The 22,211-nt window shown below is 41.3% G+C and overlaps 1 protein-coding gene across 4 annotated transcripts in view; it reads right to left on the reverse strand.

Moving 5' to 3' along the window:
- LOC148038240 (poly(ADP-ribose) glycohydrolase 1-like) overlaps nucleotides 1–22,211 on the reverse strand; it is a 165,747-nt gene that overhangs the window by 138,778 nt on the left and 4,758 nt on the right. For 3 of the 4 annotated variants that reach the window (XM_087670260.1, XM_087670251.1, XM_087670235.1), the window contains exons 3-6: nucleotides 6,820–6,923; nucleotides 6,539–6,716; nucleotides 6,376–6,451; nucleotides 6,238–6,278 (exon numbers count right to left, since the gene is read on the reverse strand). In XM_087670260.1, the coding sequence (XP_087526386.1) occupies nucleotides 6,238–6,278; nucleotides 6,376–6,451; nucleotides 6,539–6,716; nucleotides 6,820–6,923 (399 nt within the window). Of the gene's footprint in view, nucleotides 1–6,237; nucleotides 6,279–6,346; nucleotides 6,452–6,538; nucleotides 6,717–6,819; nucleotides 6,924–22,211 lie in introns of all 4 variants that reach the window. The other variant, XM_087670242.1, reaches the window with a different exon arrangement.

Genomic DNA, 22,211 nt, shown 5'->3' on the forward strand with positions numbered 1-22,211 from the left:
ACAATGCTTCGAAAGGAGACATACCAATACTCATGTGATGAGTGTTATTATAGCAAAACTCCGCAAGGTAAAGCCAATGATCCCATTCATTTTGTGTATCATAGCAAAAGTGTCACAAATAGACCTCTAGCCGTTTATTGACCCTTTCAGTTTGGCGATCCGTTTGTGGATGATAAGTGGTACTAGGAGTCAAAATAGTCCCCATAGAAAAGAACAAATTCTTCCAAAAGTTGCCTGTAAATTTAGTGCCACAATCAAACACAATCTTTTTTTTTTTCAAGAAAAGAGAATTCTATTAATAACACCTCGGAGAAAGCCCTCTAAGGTAAATACAAAGTACAAGAAACTCTGTGAAAAGTAACTAAGTACATCAAAGATACAATGGTTGTGTAAACAACTAGTCTAGTGGGCTAAAGTGCCAGACCATCTGAGGGGTAGTATGAAAGGTGTCTAAATCCCAAATCTGCAGAAAAGCCTCTCTTTTCTTTCTCATCCTCTCAGAGCTGCCTCGTAACCTCTCCCATCTCCCATGGAGAGTGTGGACTATCTCTATCCAAATCCTCAATAAAGACTCCCCAATGGGTATATCCTGAAGATCAATGACTTGGCTACATCTCACAATCCATAATGCTAGAAATCAACTCCCATCTGTGACAATGTCCCTAAGTCCACTATGTCTGTGAGTAGTATGGGGTAGGGATCCTACTCAAATGCTATCCAATGATGAGAAAAGAAATGCTCCCCTGAGTGTCTTCATAGCCAAATGCTCGACCTTTGTCTGTGACCCAAGCTACAGCCCCCCACGTCGCCACCATGGACTCCATTGTACCATGGAATACTATCCTAAGAGCTCTCCTCCAAATCTCCTAGGCTCTCGAACAGTCCCATAGGCAATGTCTCTGTGTCTCCTCTAGCTCACCACATCGCGCACATGCCACTGGGTCCCTGCCATATCCAAGCCAAGTGCCAACTGCTAAACTCCTATGGGCTAGAAGCCATAGAGAGAGAGATATCTTCCTGGGCCTGAAGCTCTTATGGATATTATCAAATGTCTTGAACAAACCATGATGGCCCGCTAAAGGTAAAGAGTGCATCTCTTGCAAAATATGATCTTTGAAATATGAATAAGAAGTCAAATAGACAGTCCATGATACCAAAGAAGACTATTATATCACTTATAATTTGGATACTCTTTATTATTTTGAATGCTTGCTCATCAAGCAAGTACTCTTCTTGAATGTCATGGATCCAATCTTTATACACCGTAGAAATAGTGAAAATGGAACACGCCCACATTCTTGACAAGACATCTACTACCACATTATCTTTTCCAGCCATATATAATATCTCAAAGTCATATCCTTGAAGAGTGGCCAACCATCTCCATTGCTTGGGAGACAAATTTGGTTGCGAAAGAAAGTATTTCAACATACAATGATTGCTTTGACTTTAAAATGGCTACCATAGATATACTAATGCCGCTTTTGATAGCATGCAATATTGCTAACATCTCTTGCTCATAAACATGTAGTTAGCGCTCCTTGTCATCAAGCTTTCAGCTCTTATAAGCTATGACTCCATGATCTTGATATAAAACTTCCTCTACTCCTCTTCCACAAGCATCCACATATATGATAAACTCCTTGGAGAAGTCCAAGTAGGCAAGAATAGGTGCTGAAATTAAAAGAGATTTCAGCTCATTAAAGCTTTTTTTTTGGCTATGGAGTCCCAAAAGAAAGCTGCTTTTTTAAGCCTATCATTAATGGAGCCGCCACATGAGCATAATTCTTGATGAACCTCCTATAAAAATAAGATAATCCAAGGAATCCTCTCAAAGATGTTGAATTTGTAAGGGTAGGCCATTCTTTGACACATTTCACCTTGTTTGGATCCACTCTAATTCCTTGCTCTCCCGCAATATGACCTAAGTATTTTACCTCATCTTCCATGAAAGAACACTTCCTCATCTTGGCAAAGAGTGCGTGTCTTCTTAGGGTATCAAAGATCTCCCATACATACTTCAAATGCCCATCCTTGGACTTGCTATAGATAAGGATGTCATCAAAGAATACAATGACTATTTTGAACAAGAATGGCTACAATATTTTGTTCATAAGGGCTTGAAAAGTAGCAAGCGCATTGGAAAGCCCAAAAGGCATAACCAAGAAGTGATAATTTCCTTTCAGTCCAAAAAGCTATTTTGAACTCATCCCCTTCCTTCATTTGAATTCGATGGCAACCCGAACAAAGATTTATTTTGGTGAGGACTTTTGCATCCTTAAGCTCATCAAAAAGATTATCAATGCAAAAAATAGGATCCCTATTCTTAACCATTGACTTGTTCAAATCCCTATAATCAATGCACATGTGAAATGATCCATTCTTCTTCGTGACCAAGAGCACAAAAGAAGCAAACAATGATCGACTTGGCCGAATTAAGCCCATTTGCAGCAGCTCTTTGACTTATTGCTCCACCTCCTCTCTCAAACTTAGATAAGTGATAGGGAGGTTTGTTGATGGGCTTTGTGTTGGGCAACAAGTTGATAGAATGGTCAACCTCTTGTTTAGGAGACAAGAATGATGGTGACTGAAACAAATCCCTATATTCTTCCAATAGCTCTTCTAAACTTGGGTCTTTTTTCTTTGGAGAAGAAGATGGTTGAGTTGGTGGTTGATCTTCATCTACTTTTACGAGCAAAAGAGTAAATATACATGACTTGGCATTGATATCCTTCCGCAATTTCTTCATAGAGATGAAATTTATATATTTGTGGACAATGCCCTTCAATTCTATGTATTGCCCTTGTTAATTAGATTCTATTTGCTTTTGTTTGAAATCCAAAGTTGGAGGAGCTTTCTTCAGTGGTTGCCTTATTTTCTTAGTAGCCTTTACTAGTTGATAGCGGAGCTTCTAGTCATATGACTCTACAAGGTGATTTGTTGTAGGATCTACACCCTTCTAAGGATTTAGCCATTGTTGGTGACATTGTATGGGTGCCCATTAGTGGTGTTGGCAATTTGCCTTTGTTTCCCAACCACACGTCAAGCTTCCTTTCATAGGCCCTTTATGTTCCGAACTTGGGCTTTCCCTCCTCTCAATTTATGGCCTTACTAGGCTTGGTACGCGAGTTATCTTCACCGAGTACGCCATTTGTATTGAGGATTCTTCTACAAGAGTTGTTATTACAACAGGTTGCCAAGAGAGCGGGCTTTATAGGCTCCATTCTTTTTCTCTTATGCAAGGTCCTCTGAGGCAGTCGTCTATTGCTACACCCGTCCCCACTTGTGCACCATCTATTCCACCGGTTTCTTTCCATTTCCCACCCTCTTCTCTAGTGGTTCCCTCGTACCCTCCATCCCTTTCAAAGGGGGACGATCTTGGTGATGCGGCTATGGATTTCCCGGCCCCTAGTGTTTCAGGAAGGGTTTCCCAAAATCCTAAGGAGTTTCTTCATAGATAGTTTTCATCAACAGATTTCGTTGACATTGGCATTTCTCTTGCCACCCTAGGATGTGATTCTTCCTTGACCTTCTGCCACATCCAAGATCTGAGAGGGGATGTTAGCCGTCATAACTATCATGCCTTGTCACCTCCTACTTATGAGCCTTAATTTGAGTCAAATGAGGACTTTAGGAGCTCTGACCTGTTTGTCACTTGGTTTGACGAAGGAGGTAGCTTGTTCTAGAGCAATCATTTTATTGCCTTTCAATTAATTTATTCTCCAATCAAGATTTTGGGTGCATTTTCCAGATAGTTTCTGCATGCATCAATCTGCCTCACCAGTTGCATATTGTCCACAATTTTCGGGATTTTTTGTGCCTCTCTAGCATTTTTACCAATATTAAATACTCGTTGAACCAGCATTAAATGTTGGTCAGTCATATGGCCATATTTTAGGTGCCAAATATCAAGTCGGCCAGATTTACGAGTGTTTGGCTATTTATAGCTACCTCCCACTTACTTGGCAAATCATCTTTCATTCTCCCCTTGCAAGTTTTGCAAGTGCACACTCCGACTCTGTCATCTTCCTCCATCTCTAGTGCTGCCATCATCATCAACCTCATTTGATACCCTCACTAACTCAGTGAGATGCGTGCAAGAACTAATCAGTCCTCCTTCTTTAACATTTGTTCCTTGTTCAATGTAGATTTCTTTCTTCTTTTCTTGTAGTCTATCTCTATTTCTCTATCTCTATATTTGTGTTTCCTTTATGTTGGAGACACTCACATTTCATTCTTTCCCTCTTTACAATCATATTTACAACTTCGGCTACATGCACCCAATTAATTTTCAGCCCTGTCTCCGATGTCTCATCTTCCAAATAGTCACTCAATTTCTCCTGCAAAACTGGATCCACAGCTTTTAGGAACAATTCAACTTTTTGACTATATAACGATTACTGGTCATCAACATCCAACTATGCATATCGGCTTTCAAATTCACACAGCAAAGCTGTAGTTGCAAGCCCTTTATTGGGTCTATCTACCCAATCCATGAAAGTTTTGTGTGTTACCGAACGAGTCTCTTCAAAAAAAACTCTTCTCTAAGAGCTTTTTAAAAGATAGTCCAACCCACATCCTTTCGATACAAATCTGCAAGTCACTCTTTCAATGCCTGCACAGCAAGACGAGCAAAATACTGGGTCTATGCATACTAGAAACCCCCATAAAAATCCATTTTTGATGCATATATCTGTACGTAAGCTGATACATTCTACCCGTTAAACTACTTCATCTCTTTTTCAACTGCTTGCAAAGCATTCACAACTACAACCTCGAGCTCTTAGAATCCTGTCTTCTTTGTTGTTGTTGTCACTGCAGCTACCGTTGTTAATACTGTTGTTGCTATGTCTGATACAACAAAGTCAAATGTTGAGCCACTTGCTACAATACATCACCTACACCTAATCCTGAAGCTCCTAAAGAATCACCCATCTCAATGCTGCTTCTGCCAACCTTCACGTCAAATTCACCAATGTCAAAATGTGTAAGGTAGAAGGTCTAACACAGGGGTATGAGACAAAAGGGTTTAAAGAGAGTGAGCCATGGAATAGGAAGAAAGAATGAGTATCAAGTGTTCAAATGAAGTGAAATACAATAATAGAGGCGCAAAAATTTTGAAAGAAGGCATGCTCAACAAAGCTAACTCAATGATTTTATTCCATACATGGTCCAACAATACATCTCAATACAGCCATATAAGATGCCTAGATCCTAGGCATGCAAACACACTTGGGACGATTGCCTAACACACAATCTGAGACTAGCTCAAAAATCCTCTAACATGCATCAAGATCTCTGCTATACATAGTCCAAATCAAAGACATGCGCCCCATAAATCTATACATGCATCCAAACCTCTGAAGTGGATGATGCGTATTAATGCCACGAAGTGATAAACCACTGTTTATCCATTATGGGGCTTCAAAAACCACTTCAGCCCTGTATGACAGTTTTATTATAGCAAGAAGAAAACACTCCTTGCTGCCCATAAATCCACTCTAAACTTGAGTTTTGATGATACTGGAACCTCCTCTATTGTTAGAGAGCTTAATTCCATAAGCAAATGCATTCAAAAGTCTGTTTGAAGCTCATGAACTTCATGGACAGCATGCTACCCTGTTTTGCCCTACTCTAGACGCAAAGACACTTCAGAAATCACTCCTAAAACCCTCCTTCAAGTCCTTTTATCATAAGCTTTCATGGCTTCCACTTCTGCCCTGTCTTGGGAGCTTCCTATTGAGCATAAGAAGCATACAGCTCTCCTTCCCAACCTCTCCACGTTTTTCTCCACAAGCAGGTTGAAAAAATCGAGCCAGTTTTTTCCCCTTTCTGGCTGTCCACAACTGGCTTCACACAAAAGTCTCACTTTTCTCCTTCTTACCCTTTGCATGTTCACTATATTTGGACACTTTGCCCTTATTCCATAAACAGTGGACATTATCTTGAGCACTCATTTATTCTCGATACTTTTGGTCCTAACCATTTACAACCTTTGCAAAGTACATGGTCACCAACTTGAGAGGTATATCATATGTAAACTTTGTCTTACACTTGGCAAGTCTTTGATATATCCCGAACTATCACCATACTCCCATATAGTCTTTAAGACATAATCAACTTTCATTTTCCTTGCCAAACACTGGTCATGATACACAGATAAAATCATAGTATTTCTATATAATATGTGAGTTTTACTAAATGGACACACTGTGTCACGACAATGTAGAGCCATACATAGTGAGTTTCGCATCCTCCATAATCAATCAAATCAAGTTCTGCAAGTAGCAGCCTACAAGAATGTAAATAGTCCCAGCCATCATGCTTTATAGAGAACAACTTTAACCTGTACACATCCATGAAAGAGCACACCACCTCCAAGGTACCGATTTGCAAAATCCACATGTAGTGCATTTGAAGTGTCATCTTCAATTGTCCCACTCTCAAATATCTGCATTGGTTTTTGAAATTTTATTCCCACTATCAAAACTGAAAACCTGAACCAAGAACAAGAAATACACTGAATCAAGGACTTTACCTTAATTGGGCAAAGGACCATGTTTGAGCTGCTCCAAAAGCTCATGTCAGGTTCGGAAGCAAACCTGTCCTCTGTAACCCAAGACAAGACTTTTCTTTCATAAGAAACCATACCTTGAGGCATTTGTTTGCACACACGCTCAAAGTAGTGCCTCAAGCAATGAAGCTTTTGCTCATGCCTGGAATTGCAATTTCCCCGAGGCTTCAGCAAGAAATGACTTTTACAATTGACTCCTATTTTGATCAACATAAATAAGCAAGTTGAAATAACTAGACACTCACCCAAAGATTCCATCAAAGTTGAAGTACTGGAATCCAGTCTCAGACCTTCTCTTGGACGGATAGATGCAAAAGAATGCACATGCAAGCAGTGCTGCAATCAATTCCTGAGATGAGAACCATTCAGCATCAAACAAAAACTGCTTGCAGTTTTAACAGTTGGCATACAAGACCTATATACCAAATTCTCTACAAAACTGATTGTGGATAAGTTTTAAACTAGCAAGATAAGCCAGTAAAAATCCTTGAAACTAGTCTAACAAGTTTAACAATTTTCAAGCTTTAAAAAACAAATCTTAAAGCTAAACTTAGAGCGAGAAAAATCGATATCTACAATGAAGTTGACTAGCTCCAGTGTATATAACTGAAGTGTTGTAAAAAGACAATGATAGGGAACCACTTGAGGTGCAAATGTGCAGAAGTGTGTGAAAAAGACAGGTACCCAAGATAAAACATGGTTGTCCAAAATGAAGCTGGACAAGACTCCATATCCCTCTCAGTAACATCTTGAAAGAAATGAAGATGGAGAAACTTATATGAAGTTAGAGGGATACATCCAAAAGGTCAATGAGGTTTGCATCCCTCTAGCCTCCTTGCATCTCATCATCTAGATATACCAATAGATGATGCCCCTCTCAATGCAAAAACTACTAAAGATACACCTGAATTGTTCCATGAAATGGAGCATTAAAGAAAAGAGGGTAAGCACCCCCACTCACAACTTGTGGTACATCTGTGCCAACATCAACTCGGTACTGAAGATACTTAGTCTTGATCATAAGACCTCCAAACTGGAACCCTAGCTGGGCCTTGATCAAGAATTCAAACTCAAAAGTCGAATATTTAGTATCTGCTCTGGAAAGAAGAGTTCATTCTCTGTGATCTCTGAAATGTCAACATCGGCTATATCTTGAACTTGCAAAACATAGTTCAAGAACATTTCTCCAGAACTATGGTAGCCCCACATGGGACTAGAATGGCCTCAAGGACATTGAAGTAGATGGTCCCCCATACACCTTGAATGTAAATGGTCCCCCATTCAGATTGAAATGCCAGAAACAGGATGTCCCCCTCTCACATAGAAATGACCCTCTCTGAAGTATGAATCTCCCTGCAAGACTCTGTGTCCTCCAAACTGTCTTTTGCCGAGTAACCAAACATATGTGAAGTTCTGAAAAAAGTTCCCATCCCGTGAATGCAGTCTCTCTGACACTGTAAATCTTGTAGTATCTGGACCCAGCACACAATCCAAAGAAACATCAAGCATCCTCATGCATGTGGCAAAGAAACTCCTCAGTAACATCATCTGCTGAAATGGGATCATCCTCTAGCAGATGATTAATACAAGTGACCTAATCCAAAGAAGCAATCTCTAAATCATTATGAACATCATCATCTACATGTGAGCAGTACAAGTTTCCTTGTCCAATGAGACAGATTACAATCCTGAGGCACCATGAGCGACATCACTCCATAAGCACAAATGCATATAGGTAACTGAATCCAACAAACTGTCACAATCAGCCAAAGTGTGGCCATGGGCAAAAAAAATCAACTACAACAATGTCTTGACAAAACATCATGTGAAACATCCCCCTCTAAGTGAAAGCAATACATGAAAGTAGCCTGACAGATATACAAATCAGTGGGTCCCATATTCATAGACTGATCACAAAGGTGCTCTAACATGGGCTATATAGGCACATACATCAATTCTAGGTCCACACAAAGATTTCATCAATTCCAGGAGTATAGGCCTGCAGCTGCTCTGGCCCACTCCTTTGTGAACCCCATCCACAGCATGGTGCCCTCCAAGAACTCCCAATCCACATGATCATATGCCTTCTTGAAATTGAGAAGAAGCACAATGCAATCATGGTTCCTGGAATGGGCAAGAGCGGTGGAGTCCCAGAAGATGAAGACATTGTCCAATATGCTGTGCTCTTGTACAAAGCTAGTCTGACCGGGATGAGAAATGTCTGGCAATCAAAGGAGCCAATTTGAGACTGACCCGGGGTGTGACCATCCCATCCTCAATTCTCACATCCAGAAGCCATTTTTCATCATCAGCTTCCATCACCATCATCTTTGCCATCCATAGCCATCAGCCTTCACCCCATCCCAAAGTGCCTGCCCTCATCCTGTGCAACTGGCAAGTGCATCCTAGGGGGGGCACTGTTATCCACTGCCCTAGTTTCATCATTCCTCCTGCCACATCATCTCTACTACTGCGTTTGGGCCTGTTGCTGACTTTGCTGCACCTACAATTAATGCTACTGCTGCTGCCCGAATATATTGCATCCCAAACTTGCCAGAATCATCAAAATGCAGCCATGCCACTGCTGTATTACTGTCCAGGAGGTGTTGCTGCTGTTATAGCCTGCCACATCATCATCTCAACCAAGAAGAGCTGTGTTTTGGCTGTTTACACCTTCCCTGCAGCTGACTGGCTGATTATATGTCCAGGAGGTGTTGCTGCTGTTATAGCCTGCCACATCATCATCTCAACCAAGAAGAGCTGTGTTTTGGCTGTTTACACCTTCCCTGCAGCTGACTGGCTGATTATATGTCCTTGCACATCAAGTTTAGCTGAATGCTAGCTTTCGGGATCTATCTGGGCACAACACACTCCTGTTTTTCATGGTGTCATTGATGACTTTGTTGGTCCCCTGTCAGCAAACACCTAGATCCTAGAGAGACAAAGACATGTTAGGATTTCTCTTCCACATATGCAACAAGCCTCCACCTTGGTTTTCATTTTTCTGTAGTTGGTTGAGTATTGTATCATTCATCCATTGATTCGAAGAAATCATTTCTTAGTTGTGTTGCTCGTACACTCTTGTGCATTCTCTATTAGCCTCATGTTTCCGTTGTGGCATTAGAGCAGGGTGATTTTGACACCTTAGCTACTATGAGCATTAGGTCTTTCAAAAGCACATGTATACATTTGATGTCTCATCCTTCCCCTCTGAAACACTAGCACCATCAAAGACCAAGCCTCTCATCCAATTTCCCCATCTTTAGGGGATTCAAGGGAGTGGCAGCTCCATCCTGCACATTTGACAACCATGGATGTTCCCCATATTCCTTCTTTGTCTTGGGGCACTATCTAACCTCCTTATAATTTCAGTATCATCAACCCAAGGTCTCAGAAAGTGCATCTCAGTCATTGCAACCAGCTGGTAAGGATGGTGTGAGGATACAATAGGGATTATAGAGCAAAAAAGCCAAGTAAGAAAAACCACACAACTAAGAACTCAAGAATGAGAATGCAGAAATGAACTAACTCATTGAACAAACAAAGCACATGAGGTGCAATATAATGGATGGTCAAGGAGAAAATTTGTCCAACAACCACTCTCTCTCATGTGGAGATCGAGATGAAGGTGGTGTAGAGAAAAAGGTTTTGTATTCCATGCTAGTTTCCACATCTTTTTCCTAACTCACTCATTATCAAAAGTTATTGATTTTACATTACTACTACCCAGAAAAATAAAAACATTTATAATAATTATATATAATCATAATACATCAAACCTTATTAACCAGACATTCCTTATACTACATGTAGTTTGAGTACCAATTTTCATCCATAAAATTTTTTATTTACTCTTAATATTTACTAATTACTACCCAAAAACTATTATTTTTACCATTAAAATTTAATAACTTTAATTTTAGAAGTCCATTTAAACTAAGATTTAATAGATAAATCCATCACGACCTAATTTAACTCAGTTTTAGGTCCTCATTCTTAATCTTTCACTAATACTCTTAATTATTACTAATTACAATCAAAAACTGTCATTTTTTATACTAAAATGCATATATCTTTTAGTAGATTCATCTCCAACATATAAAACTTCATTTTTAAGTTCCATTCAATGCATTCTAACAATATTTTAATTTACTTCATATCAACATTAGACAAAACTCCTAATTTTTTCTAATTATGGACTAAAAATACAGTTTTTATCCTAATTCTAGCAATTTCTCTACCATTTCAATGCAACTGATGCAACCTTAATTCTTCTTTTTTATTTTACCTTCAAAGATCATAAAATGAATGTATACAACCATAAATCATACATTCTATCCATTTCTTACTCACTTTTCAATGAAAGCATTCATACCTCATTGAGAAGATAATTAAAGATTATCCGCTATATTTGAGAGTGCTGGTGCATGCTTCTCCTCTCCCTTCACTTCTAGCAATCCTCAAAATCCTTAATCTTTCGCCTCTCCCACTAATACACACTAATCTCTTCTTAATCTTACTTAAAATTTCTCTCTCTATACTTAAGAATCATAATCAAGAATGATATGAGGTTGAAGGAGATGTAAGAAAGAATCAAATGCAACCAATCCATATCGGAAATAAGGCAACATCTGCAACAGAATCAGCAACACACTCCCCAATAATAGCGACCATTTTTTCTTGTGTTCTTTCTCTCTTTAACTCCCTTATTCACATGACATTCCCCCCCCCCCCTCCCCCTCAACTTCTTGAATAACATCTTTTCAAAAATGACAGTTTTTTCATCTGAACCAGTTTCTTTGACATCTCCAAATCTAATTTGTCCCTGCCCACAGCTTTTTGACCCAAACTCCAAGTATGCATACTAAATTATACACGTACTTCTACCCATCTTCAAAATATCTACGCTTTTCACTACAAAATTTTCCGCATCCGCCTTCTATCACTTATTATTTTTCCGCTCCCTAAATTCTTCATCTAAAAATATCCGGAATCTGAACTTCTAATTCCACCTCAACACAATCTAAATACGACTTGATAACCTTATTTTTAATTAAATTTTATAAAAAATAATGCATAATACAGAGCCAAAGCCCTTCAGTTTTGCCAAAAAATAGCATAAAAATGGCACAAAATAAGCATTTATCAAAAGGTTTCTTCAAAGATATCCTAGCTCTAATACCATAGAAAAACATATCCCAAGATAAAACATTAATGAAAGCAAACAACAAAGCATAAACTCAACAAAACATAGTTATGGCTAGGGTAACTCAGAGACAATGAACAAAGTGAAAATCCAAATGAATGAATAAATATAATACGATGCTCATGCAACAAACAAACCGTGCAGGGAATGAAAACTATACCTCGAACTCTCGTGTCTCAAGGATTGAGGCAAAGATAATGAGTTGGAAAGTGTTTCATGCTCCTAATAGATCCCAAAACGTAGCAAGGCAACCTCGAAGTGTTAAACAGCAACAAACGCAGCAAACAATGATATTGGATCAATGTCGGCAATGATATCCCCAACAAGCAAGAGAGTGAGAAATCTGCAAAACACAGCCAACAAAGAGCCTAATGGATCCCGAAATGCAACAAGGCAACCTCCAGGTGTCACAAGGACGTGAAAATTTAATACTTTGCTTATGTTTAATTGACATTTGATTAAAGGATTAATCAAATATGCAATTAAAAGCTACACATGTGAGGTGCAAACTACCTTTTCACAGTTGAAGGCCGAAGGACCCTATGAAAAAGATGGGTGTCAAAGGCAAAAGTTATAACAAGTTACACTCGTTAAATTCTAGGTGAATTTTGGTGTCAGTTTACCCCTAGGACCATTAATTGGCCATTAAGTGTCAATGGTGACACTAGAAACAAGGCATTAATTAATGGATTAATGCTTGTCCAAGGGTCAATTAATGCATGGGACCACTTTGGGTTGCAAATGGCCTAGCCAACTAATTTTTGGATAGGCAAGGTCAATTTTCTGGGCATGGATTAAGGGCTGAATTAATTTTCAAAATTAATTAATTCTGAAAATTAATTAAATGGCTGAAAATTGCTAAAAATGGATTAAGAAAGTTGCCACTTGGCAAAACTTTCCCATGCAAGTGGGGGAAAGGCTAAATAGGGCTAAAAGGATATGAAAATCTCATTTTTTTCATTTTGGAGCTGTTAGGAAGAGGTGTTAGACTGTTGCTGCCAACTTCTGGGGCCATTTCCCAGCCATTGGAGACCATTTTGGTGATGGAGATTGCATATTCTTGACCTTAGGAAGCTGGTAATTGCTATTGATGTACTTTCTCTTGAATATCACAGTCTCTGAAACTCCTATTGTTGTTGGTGCATCTGTTTGGGATTGGTACAGCAGGGCAGCAGCAGATTTTGATCAGTTCTTCGCGACAAATCTCAGAATTTTCTCTCTCTATAGCATTCTCTCATCTCCTTCACCCTATGCTCAGCCATTCTTAGCAATTCTCAGCCTTTCGAAGGAGATCTCAGTCATTTTTGGTGGGTTGATCTGTAATTTCTGCAGTAAATTAGCAGTCACCTTGGGATCCATGCCAAAGATTGAAGGCTCAAGGGATTGAAATCAACAATTGATAATTGAAGATAATCAAGTGATTTCAAGAGCCAGTCCATCCCAAATTGATTTGGGGCAGCATTTGGCCAGCCAAGGGTCAAATTGGAGAAGAAGTCCTAGGAGAATCAAGGGGCAAATGACCCAAAAGGCTTGTTGGTCATTTATGATAGCAAGAGCAATTGGTTAGCAAGATGAGATTGAAGAATCTCGAGTTGTACTCCTTCCAATTGAATGAAAGCTAAAGAAATACCGCAAGGGGCACCAATTTTGGGACCAACAGGGTGTCTACTATCCAAGAATGTTATAGTAAAGTGTGTATTTCATTTTATGTGCATTTATTTATTGCTGTAATTAACTCTTAAATCAGGTTATCACCACCTATTCCAAGAACTCTAATGCTCCCATTGTTGTTGGTGTATCCGTTTGGGGCTGATGGCAGGGCAGCTACTGATTTTGATCAGTTCTTCGCAACAAATCTCAGAATTTTCTCTCTCTATAGCATTCGCTCATCTCCTTCAGCCTATGTTCAGGCATTCTCAACAATTCTCAGCCATTCGGAGGAGATCTCAGCCATTTTTGGTGGCCTGATCTGTAATTTCTGCAGTAAAGCCTAATTTACAGTAGAAATTAGGGTTTAGCAGTCACCTTGGGATCCGTGCTAGAGATTGAAGGCTCAAGGGACTGAAATCAGTAGCTGATAATTGAAGATTATCAAGGGATTTCAGGAGCCAGTCCATCCCAAATTGATTTTGGGCACCATTTGGCCAGCCAAGGGTCAAATTGGAGAAGAAGTCCTGGGTGAATCAAGGGGCAAATGACCCAAAAGGCTTGCTGGTAATTTAAGTGCTGGTCATGCAAATGCTCCGTTTAATGCTTGCCATCATGGAAATACAGCAAATGCACCCTTTTTGCAACAGCCCGTATATGACAATTTGACCCCCATAGGTCCAACAAAGGACTATGATGAGGGTGGAAAAGCAGTGAAGTTTGAGTCCTTCAATGGTGCACAAGATAGGCTGAAAGCCTTGACCTTCATTCAGTAGTTTGATGTAGCCTATTCAGGGGGAAACTTCACCGAATCCTCTAAGATTCGAAAGGCAGCCACTTTCTTGAAGGGAAATGCATTGCAGTGGTGGTCCACGCTCTTGATGCAAGGTAGAGCACCATCAACATGGGTACAATTCAAGCAAATGTTTGCATCGAATTGGTTGACTAGTAACTTTGAGGTGGACATCATGACAGCTTGGAACAAGCTTGATGCAAAGGAATGCAAGAATTTAAAGCAATACAATAAGAAGTTTTGGGATGCATTGCTGCCCATCACTTCTTATCGGTCAGTTCCCCTTCATGAACACGTGGAGAAGTATGTATGTGGTTTGCCTAAAGGAATCACGGATTTTTGCATTAAATCCACTGTTTCAAGCATGTCTCAACTTATAGAAACTGCTACTACAGCTGATACATTTCTCAATGGAAAGGATGTCGGCTTTCAAGACCATGATGAGTCAAATGTCAAGGAAATGAAGGCTGAGAAAAATGGCAGATCTGAAAATCAGGCTGAAAAGAGGCAAAAACAACAGCAAAGACCTTCGAAAAGTGTGGCAGAGCATAGAGAATTGAGGGCTGCTAATAAATGTTACATATGTGAATAGGAGGGACACATTGCTAGGAATTGTCCTAATCAACAACAAGCTGATAACGATCATAGCACATGAGAGAATCAGTGATGTATGGAATATCACACTAGATTGCATGTGATGAAAGATCGGACATGTATTGTATGTTAGCAAGTGAAGCATGGTAGGCAAAAGATGCCGCAGTTTATTACAGCTTATGTAAGGATAAAGTATGCGTTTCAGAGAACTTAAGGAACATAAAAGGGAGCAGCTGATCACCATGGATGTGTATTGTATTTCTTAAAGGATGATTATGTATTGCTGCGTTTTGAAAAGTCAAGGCTGAAAAAGATGAAAGGGCGAACGAGAATGTATATGCAGTTCAGAATGAGGAACTATGGACCTTTCCAGGTGTTAGAGAGGATCAGCGATGTGGTATATCGGCTAAAATTGCCTCTATACTAGCGGATACACTATGCCTTTCATGTGAGCTTGTTGAGGCCTTTTTATGCTGATGTGCCTAAGGATGTATCTGTTGAAATTCAATCCAATGTAGAGGAGCTGAATGACATATTAGTATCCGAGCAGATTTTGGCACATAAAGAGAAAAGGTCAAAGGTAAAGCTTCCATAAGCTATTGGGTGAAGTTTCACAAGTGTTCACCAATGGATACTAAATGGATGGAAGAGGATGACTTGGCAGACCATCCTCACTTGTTGCAGCTTTGCCTTGATGCCTTTCAGTTAGAGCCGACTTTGGATCGGGCTCTTTTAGGTTGAGCAGGGCAAGGGTCCAGAGTACCACCTGATACTCAAGGGGGAGATAGCACTTCCACTCCTCCAGGAATGGATTGCTCTCGTGTATACTGGATCTCGGACGTATTCAGCATGCATCCAAGGTACTATACTGACAGTATGTCTGCCATGAGGTCACTATTCAATGTACTAGTCACTGTAGGTATGTATGCAGATGGGTATGGTTTTCACTGCAGCTCTGAAACTATACATTTGCATCAAGTTATGATCATGAGAGACTGAGTACCGAGTGTTGGTTTCCAATGTATGATCATTAGTTTCAGTGGTATTCAGCTAGTTCTATGGACAGCAGCATGTGTACTGAATGCCATTGACAATTCAGCCATGGTTTCGGCTCCGTTTATGCTTCACTATGGTTGTGTAGTCAGCACTCTTGAGAAACAAGAGTTTGGGATGCATCCAATGAGTTTCTAGCAACAATTTTGGACTATTGTTGAGCTTTATGCTATGTTTATGCTGGCTGGAAATTTTCAGCAAATGGTGGGCATAAGAGAGAGTTAGCCAGCAGTGGCCAATGTTGTGTGGACTATGATGCCTTGTGAAAATTCCAATGCAATATTGTTTGCTTTGATACATTACAGTGCAATCGAGGACGATTGCAAGGATTTCAAGGGGATGGTCTATCACAAGGACGTGAAAATTTGATGTTTTGCTTATGTTTAATTGACATTTGATTAAAGGATTAATCAAATGTGCAATTAAAAGATGCATGTGTGAGGTGCAAGCTACTTTTTCACTATTGAAGGCCGAAGGACCCTGTGAAAAAGATGGGTGTCAAAGGCAAAAGTTGTAACAAGTTACACTTGTTAGATTCTAGGTGAATTTTGGTGTCAATTTGTCCCTAGGACCATTAACTGGCCATTAAGTGTCAGTGGTAACACTAGGGACTAGGCATTAATTAATGGATTAATGCTTGTCCAAGGGTCAATTAATGCATGGGATCACTTTGGGTTGCAAATGGCCTAGGCAAATAATTTTTGGATGGGCAAGGTCAATTTTCTGGGCATGGATTAAGGGCTGAATTAATTTTTAGAATTAATTAATTCTGAAAATTAATTAAATGAAGAAAAGAATCTACACACAACTTCGAAAGAAAACTGAATATAAGGAGGATTGATCAGTCCCTGCACGCAGCTCAAGGCATAAGTGAAGGCATCAAATCAAGCCCATGACAGAAGGCAGTACCAAAAGATGGAGTAGAGTCCCAAACATCAAAGTGTGCTAAAACCTACAAGATAAAATGACCAAACAGCTTGGGCGCAGCCTATATATAGCCAAAAACAACCAAAAATGGCGACCTGCTCTAGGAGGCCCTACATATGCTAGCCAACCAGCATAAATTCAATAAAAGAATGCTGGCGAAAATGATGAGCAGGCCGCCCATTAAAAACACAACTATGCACCCCACTAGCCATTGAAAAAGAAATGCAGGCTAGAAATAAACCTCAGCCAATGTGAACACACCTAAAAACCGACTGAAAAAGAAATCCATGCTATAGAAAGAGCTGCCTCCTCCATCAAAAACCATAATAGACTGAATGTCAAAGCTCCGAATGTCATGTCTGACTCAAACTCAAGCTCACAGGTAGAAGATGGCAGTGTATCACAAACATGATTGCTAACAAAAAGTGCGCAAGATAGTGACTTTCTTGAAAAGAAATGCACTTCAATAGTGGACCACCCTTTTCATGCAAGACATAGCACTAGCAAAGTCGGTACATTTTTAACATGTTTTCTCTTCTCAATGGTTCACAAACACTTTTAAAGTGGATGTGACAACAACTTCACACAAATTGAATGTAATTCAATGCACTAATTTGGAGCAGCATACAGTAGGTTTGGGCAGCTTTGTTGTTCGTCAGCTCTTTTTCTAAGATCATAATGGCAAAGTAGATAGACACCTGTTTTCGTGGCCTACCTAAAGAAATCTACCAATATCTCATGAAGACAAAGTGACCAACATGGCCCGATTGACTGAAAATGCATTTACAACTTTTGCATTGATGAAAGGACATCTTATAGGTTTTAAGGGCAGCAATGTTTCTTCAAAGGGGAATTCTAGAAATAAGGGTAGCAAACCTAAATCCCTTGATAAAGCAAAAGATGGGGAAACAGTCCAAGCCACCATACAATACAAGTAGGCAAATTAAAAGGGCACATGTCCATGGAAAAGAACCTACTAAAAAGAAGGCATTGTTTGCTGGAAAATTAAATGTTCTATTTGTGAACAAGAGGGGCATATAGCTTGTGAATGCCCACAACATAAGTCCAAGGATAATTATGAGGAAAGAAGGGAGTAAAAAGGCAAGAAGTCTAAGCCGTTAGCCAGATTAACAGCCAAATGGTTATAACTTATGCTAGAGAGTTATGCCATGCTTGGGACAAAGTGAGGAATCAAACAGCATTGGTTGTCTTTGATATTAGAGCCCGTGCTAACTTTATTACTCAAAAGATGACAGCCAAGTTGGGAATTCCAAAGGATGAGATGGGTCCTTCATGTGACTGAAACCGGCCTATAGAAATAATGGATAATAACCAACTTGCACACATGAAATAATCAGCAAATAAACAAAAGTGCATTGAATAGAAGAGCAGTCTTGTACAGTAAATGATACATGAAAGGCCCTAAACATTGGTGCCTCTTATAGTATTTATTTATCATTATTCAAAGATTATATAAATCACAAGTGACATGTCTCCACAAACCAACACTCTCAAAGCCAAAGATTCCCATATGCCTTGCTCTTGAATCAGTCGAATCAGTCCAAACTTGTCTCCATGTGGTGCCTCGTTCTACTAACCTTGGCCAAATGCAAGACAAATGTGTCCATTCACACTATAGCAACTGTAATGCATTAAAAAACATGTTCTCAACCCAATTGACCTGAAGGAGTGCATTGGAGATGCAATCTTGATTGACATTGTTATGCACTATGAACAATGTGTAATAAATGCAAATCTTGGTTCCAAATTGCTCCAATCTACTCAACAAAGCCTCAGCCCTATTCATGCATCAATCCCAACATCCCCCAATCTTTGCACACTCGATTTAATGTCAAACTTAGTAACATCAAACCTACACTATTGACACAGCAAACCAAAATTTAATTCATGCCTGGAATTTCCCTAACCCCTACCACATGCATTCAACGTACAAATGTTACCACTTAATCTTGGACAGTAGACACCTGATTTGCCCCAAAAACTGGCATGCCTTGCAGTCTTTCTTTGGCTTGCATTGCAAATGTATGAAGCACACTGAGATTACTCCAAACTCCTTTACTTTCCAATGCCTCCTGCTGTCACAAATGACCCACAAGCCTGTTTATCGATTTGCCCCTTGATCTAGCGAGGGATTGGCCTATAATTGATCCTTGGCTAGTCGAAATGAACCCCAAATCCAATTGGCATGGTTGGCTTCTTGATATATCTGGTAATTCCTCGAATTCCAACAACTAATTTCAAATACTAAGCCTTCAAATTCCTAGCACAAGATCCAAGTGTTAGCAGTCATGTTTGTCATGCCTTGTCATCTCCTGCCTGTGAGCCTCAGTCTGAGTTAGACGAGGACATTAGGAGCTCTGACATGTCTGTCATGTGTTATAATGGGGGAGGCTAGTCACTCTCGACTGGCTGTCTTAGGTTGTGTATTTCTTTTTGGCCTCTTTTAGTGGGCAGCCACTGGCTGCCCGGCCACTTTTTGGTCACTGTGGTGGGGCGCCCATTTTAGGGCACTTTTAGGGTTTGCGCCCATTTTAGGGTTAGGGTTAGGGTTTGTCCGTTGCCTATTTATTGGCAGCCCCCCTCCCCACTTGATCACTTGTCTTCTTGCAGATTCCGACACTCCTTCTCCCCCGTGGTGGTGCTGCCATCATCATCAGCCTGATCTGGTGCCCTCACTGACGCTGTGGGCTGCGTGCAGGGACTGATCAATCCATTTCAGTGTATTCAGCATTCATTTCAGTCAGTGCAGATTTCTCTTCCTTATTTTCTGCTTTCTCTCTCTCTCTCCCTCCGTGTTCGTATTTCCTCTTCCGCAGCGCACTCTCACATGGTATCAGAGCCGAAGGAGAGTACACGGAGCTGAGTTTTACGCGAGAGAACACCCACAACTTTGCGTTTGCTGGTCAAGACATCTCCAACAGATGAGGCGTCACCTTCTGCACCATCTCCTTGATCAAGGCGGCCTGTTTTGGTGTCCATATATTTGCGTTTGCTGCTGACGCCTTCTCCAATGGCTGCCACGTCATCACCCACCTCTTCCTACTTGCGTTTTCAGCCTGGGCGGCCCTCCAACAGCTGGGCGACACTCCTCCAGCCTGCGCCTTGCTGTTTTGGCGGCTGTTCCATCGTCCGGCGGCTCTTTTCCTGCTGGCGACCTATTCCCAGGCTGCGTTTTCAGGCAGGCGGCTGTTTTTCTGTGGTGATTGCATCGTCAGCATTTGCGTTTTGACATCATCCTTGCGTTCTGTGCAAGGCGGCCAGCTCAGGAGCTTCTGGTGTTTGTGTTTCGGCACCGGCAACCTTCCCTTGTTGTGTTTTGGTGTTTTGCAGATTTAGAATATGTCTTATCATCAGTTTACAGGTTTTGATGATTCAGATGACGAGCTTTTGTCTCGACATTCATCTGAACGGAGGCGTGATTTCTATCGCGAGGATCGTCATACGGAGTCTATTCCTTGTTCTCGTCCCCCTTCTATTCATGTATCTCGGCGAGCCCCTTCCAGTGGGCCAAAGATGCAGCCTTTGGTACCCCCTGTACAGGTACCCGTACTTCCTCAGCTGCCCAAAGAGGACCGGTTGGATGGCTCCAACTTTTCTTTATGGTCCTGCAAGGTGGAGTGTATCTTGGACTCCTTCGATCTTTGGGAGCTTGTTTCTGTTCCTACTCCCCGGCCTATGGTGGATCCCACAGATGGGACATCTATGGATCGCCAGCCTTATGGGATCGGCTCAATTCTAGAGCCCGATCTTTCCTCTTTCTGAGTTTGCAGGATTCTGTCCTTGTTCATGTTCACAGGTTGAAGACTGCAGCGGACGTGTGGCAAAAGCTAGCGTCTCTCTATCAGCAGAAGACGTTTGCCCACCGGATATCTCTTGAAAAGAAGTTGCGGATGCTCGTTATTGATGATAGTCCTTCCATGAAGGACCACATCAACAGATTACAGGATATGAGGGATGAGCTTGCATCCCTCGGTCGTATGATATCGTCTGAGGATATGGCGATGATTCTGTTGACTCAGCTGCCATCGCCTCGGTTTAATGTCTTCTACACCAGCCTTCTTACATCAAGGACCCGTGAGAAGCTTCTATGGGAGGAGCTATCCCCGCTTGTCTTGGAGCATGACGAGCAACTCAGAGAGGTCAGTGCTAGTGGATCCGACTCCACTAGAGCCTTTGTTGCAGGTTCGGGAGGACAGAAGAAGAAGACGAAGTCAAAGGCTAAGCAGAAGGACAGTTCTTCAGGCTCTGACTCAGATTCAGAGAGACCGAAGTGCCCACACTGTGGGCAAGGGACACATCTCGAGGAGAAGTGCTGGAAGAAGTACCCTCACCTTCGTTCGGGAGCGAAGGATGGATCTACATCGGAGCCTTCTTCTACCTCTACACCAGCTGTTACCCATGAGTCAGTGTTCCTTCATATCCATGCTTTGGAGGAGGATTCTTCTTCCGTGGATGCAGTGTCTTCTGCGCAGCCTTGGTTAGTGGACAGTGGTGCTTCAAGTCATATGACTCCCCGAGGTGATTTGTTACAGGATCTCCGTCCATCAGAGGGTTCAGTCACTGTTGGTGACCTTTTATCGGTGCCTATTAGTGGTGTTGGCACATTGCCTTTGTTTACAGACCGACCTACGAGCTTCCTTTCACAGGCCCTACATGTTCCGGACTTGGGCCTTCCCCTCCTCTCAGTTTATGGCCTTACGAGGCTTGGCACACGAGTGATCTTCACCGAGCATGCCGTTGTTATTGAGGATTCTTCTACAGGAGCTGTCTTATCTACAGGTTGGCAGGAGAGCGGGCTTTACACGCTCCATTCCCCTTCTTTGATGCAAGGTCCTCCGCGACAGTCTATTGCTACACCCGTTCCCGCTTGTGCACCTTCTATTCCACAGGTTCCTTCCCATCCCCCACCTTCTCCTCCGGTGGTTCCCTCGTACCCCCCATCCCTTTCAGAGGGGGACGATCTCGGTGATGTGGCTGTGGATTCCCTGGCCCCTAGTGTTTTAGAGGGGGCTTTCCAGGATCGTGAGGAGCTCCTTTAGCGGCAGTCTACATCAACGGACTTCATCAACATTGGCATTCCTCTTGCCACCCCAGGATCTCTTTCTTCTTCGGCCTTCAGCCACATCCAGGATCTGAGAGGGGGTGTTAGCAATCATGTTTGTCATGCCTTGTCATCTCCTGCCTGTGAGCCTCAGTCTGAGTTAGACGAGGACATTAGGAGCTCTGACATGTCTGTCATGTGTTATAATGGGGGAGGCTAGTCACTCTCGACTGGCTGTCTTAGGTTGTGTATTTCTTTTTGGCCTCTTTTAGTGGGCAGCCACTGGCTGCCCGGCCACTTTTTGGTCACTGTGGTGGGGCGCCCATTTTAGGGCACTTTTAGGGTTTGCGCCCAT

The sequence above is a fragment of the Lygodium microphyllum genome, chromosome 3, assembly GCF_053477565.2.
Source record: "Lygodium microphyllum isolate KBCC chromosome 3, Lygodium_microphyllum_v1.1.10, whole genome shotgun sequence".
Lineage (NCBI taxonomy): Eukaryota > Viridiplantae > Streptophyta > Polypodiopsida > Schizaeales > Lygodiaceae > Lygodium > Lygodium microphyllum.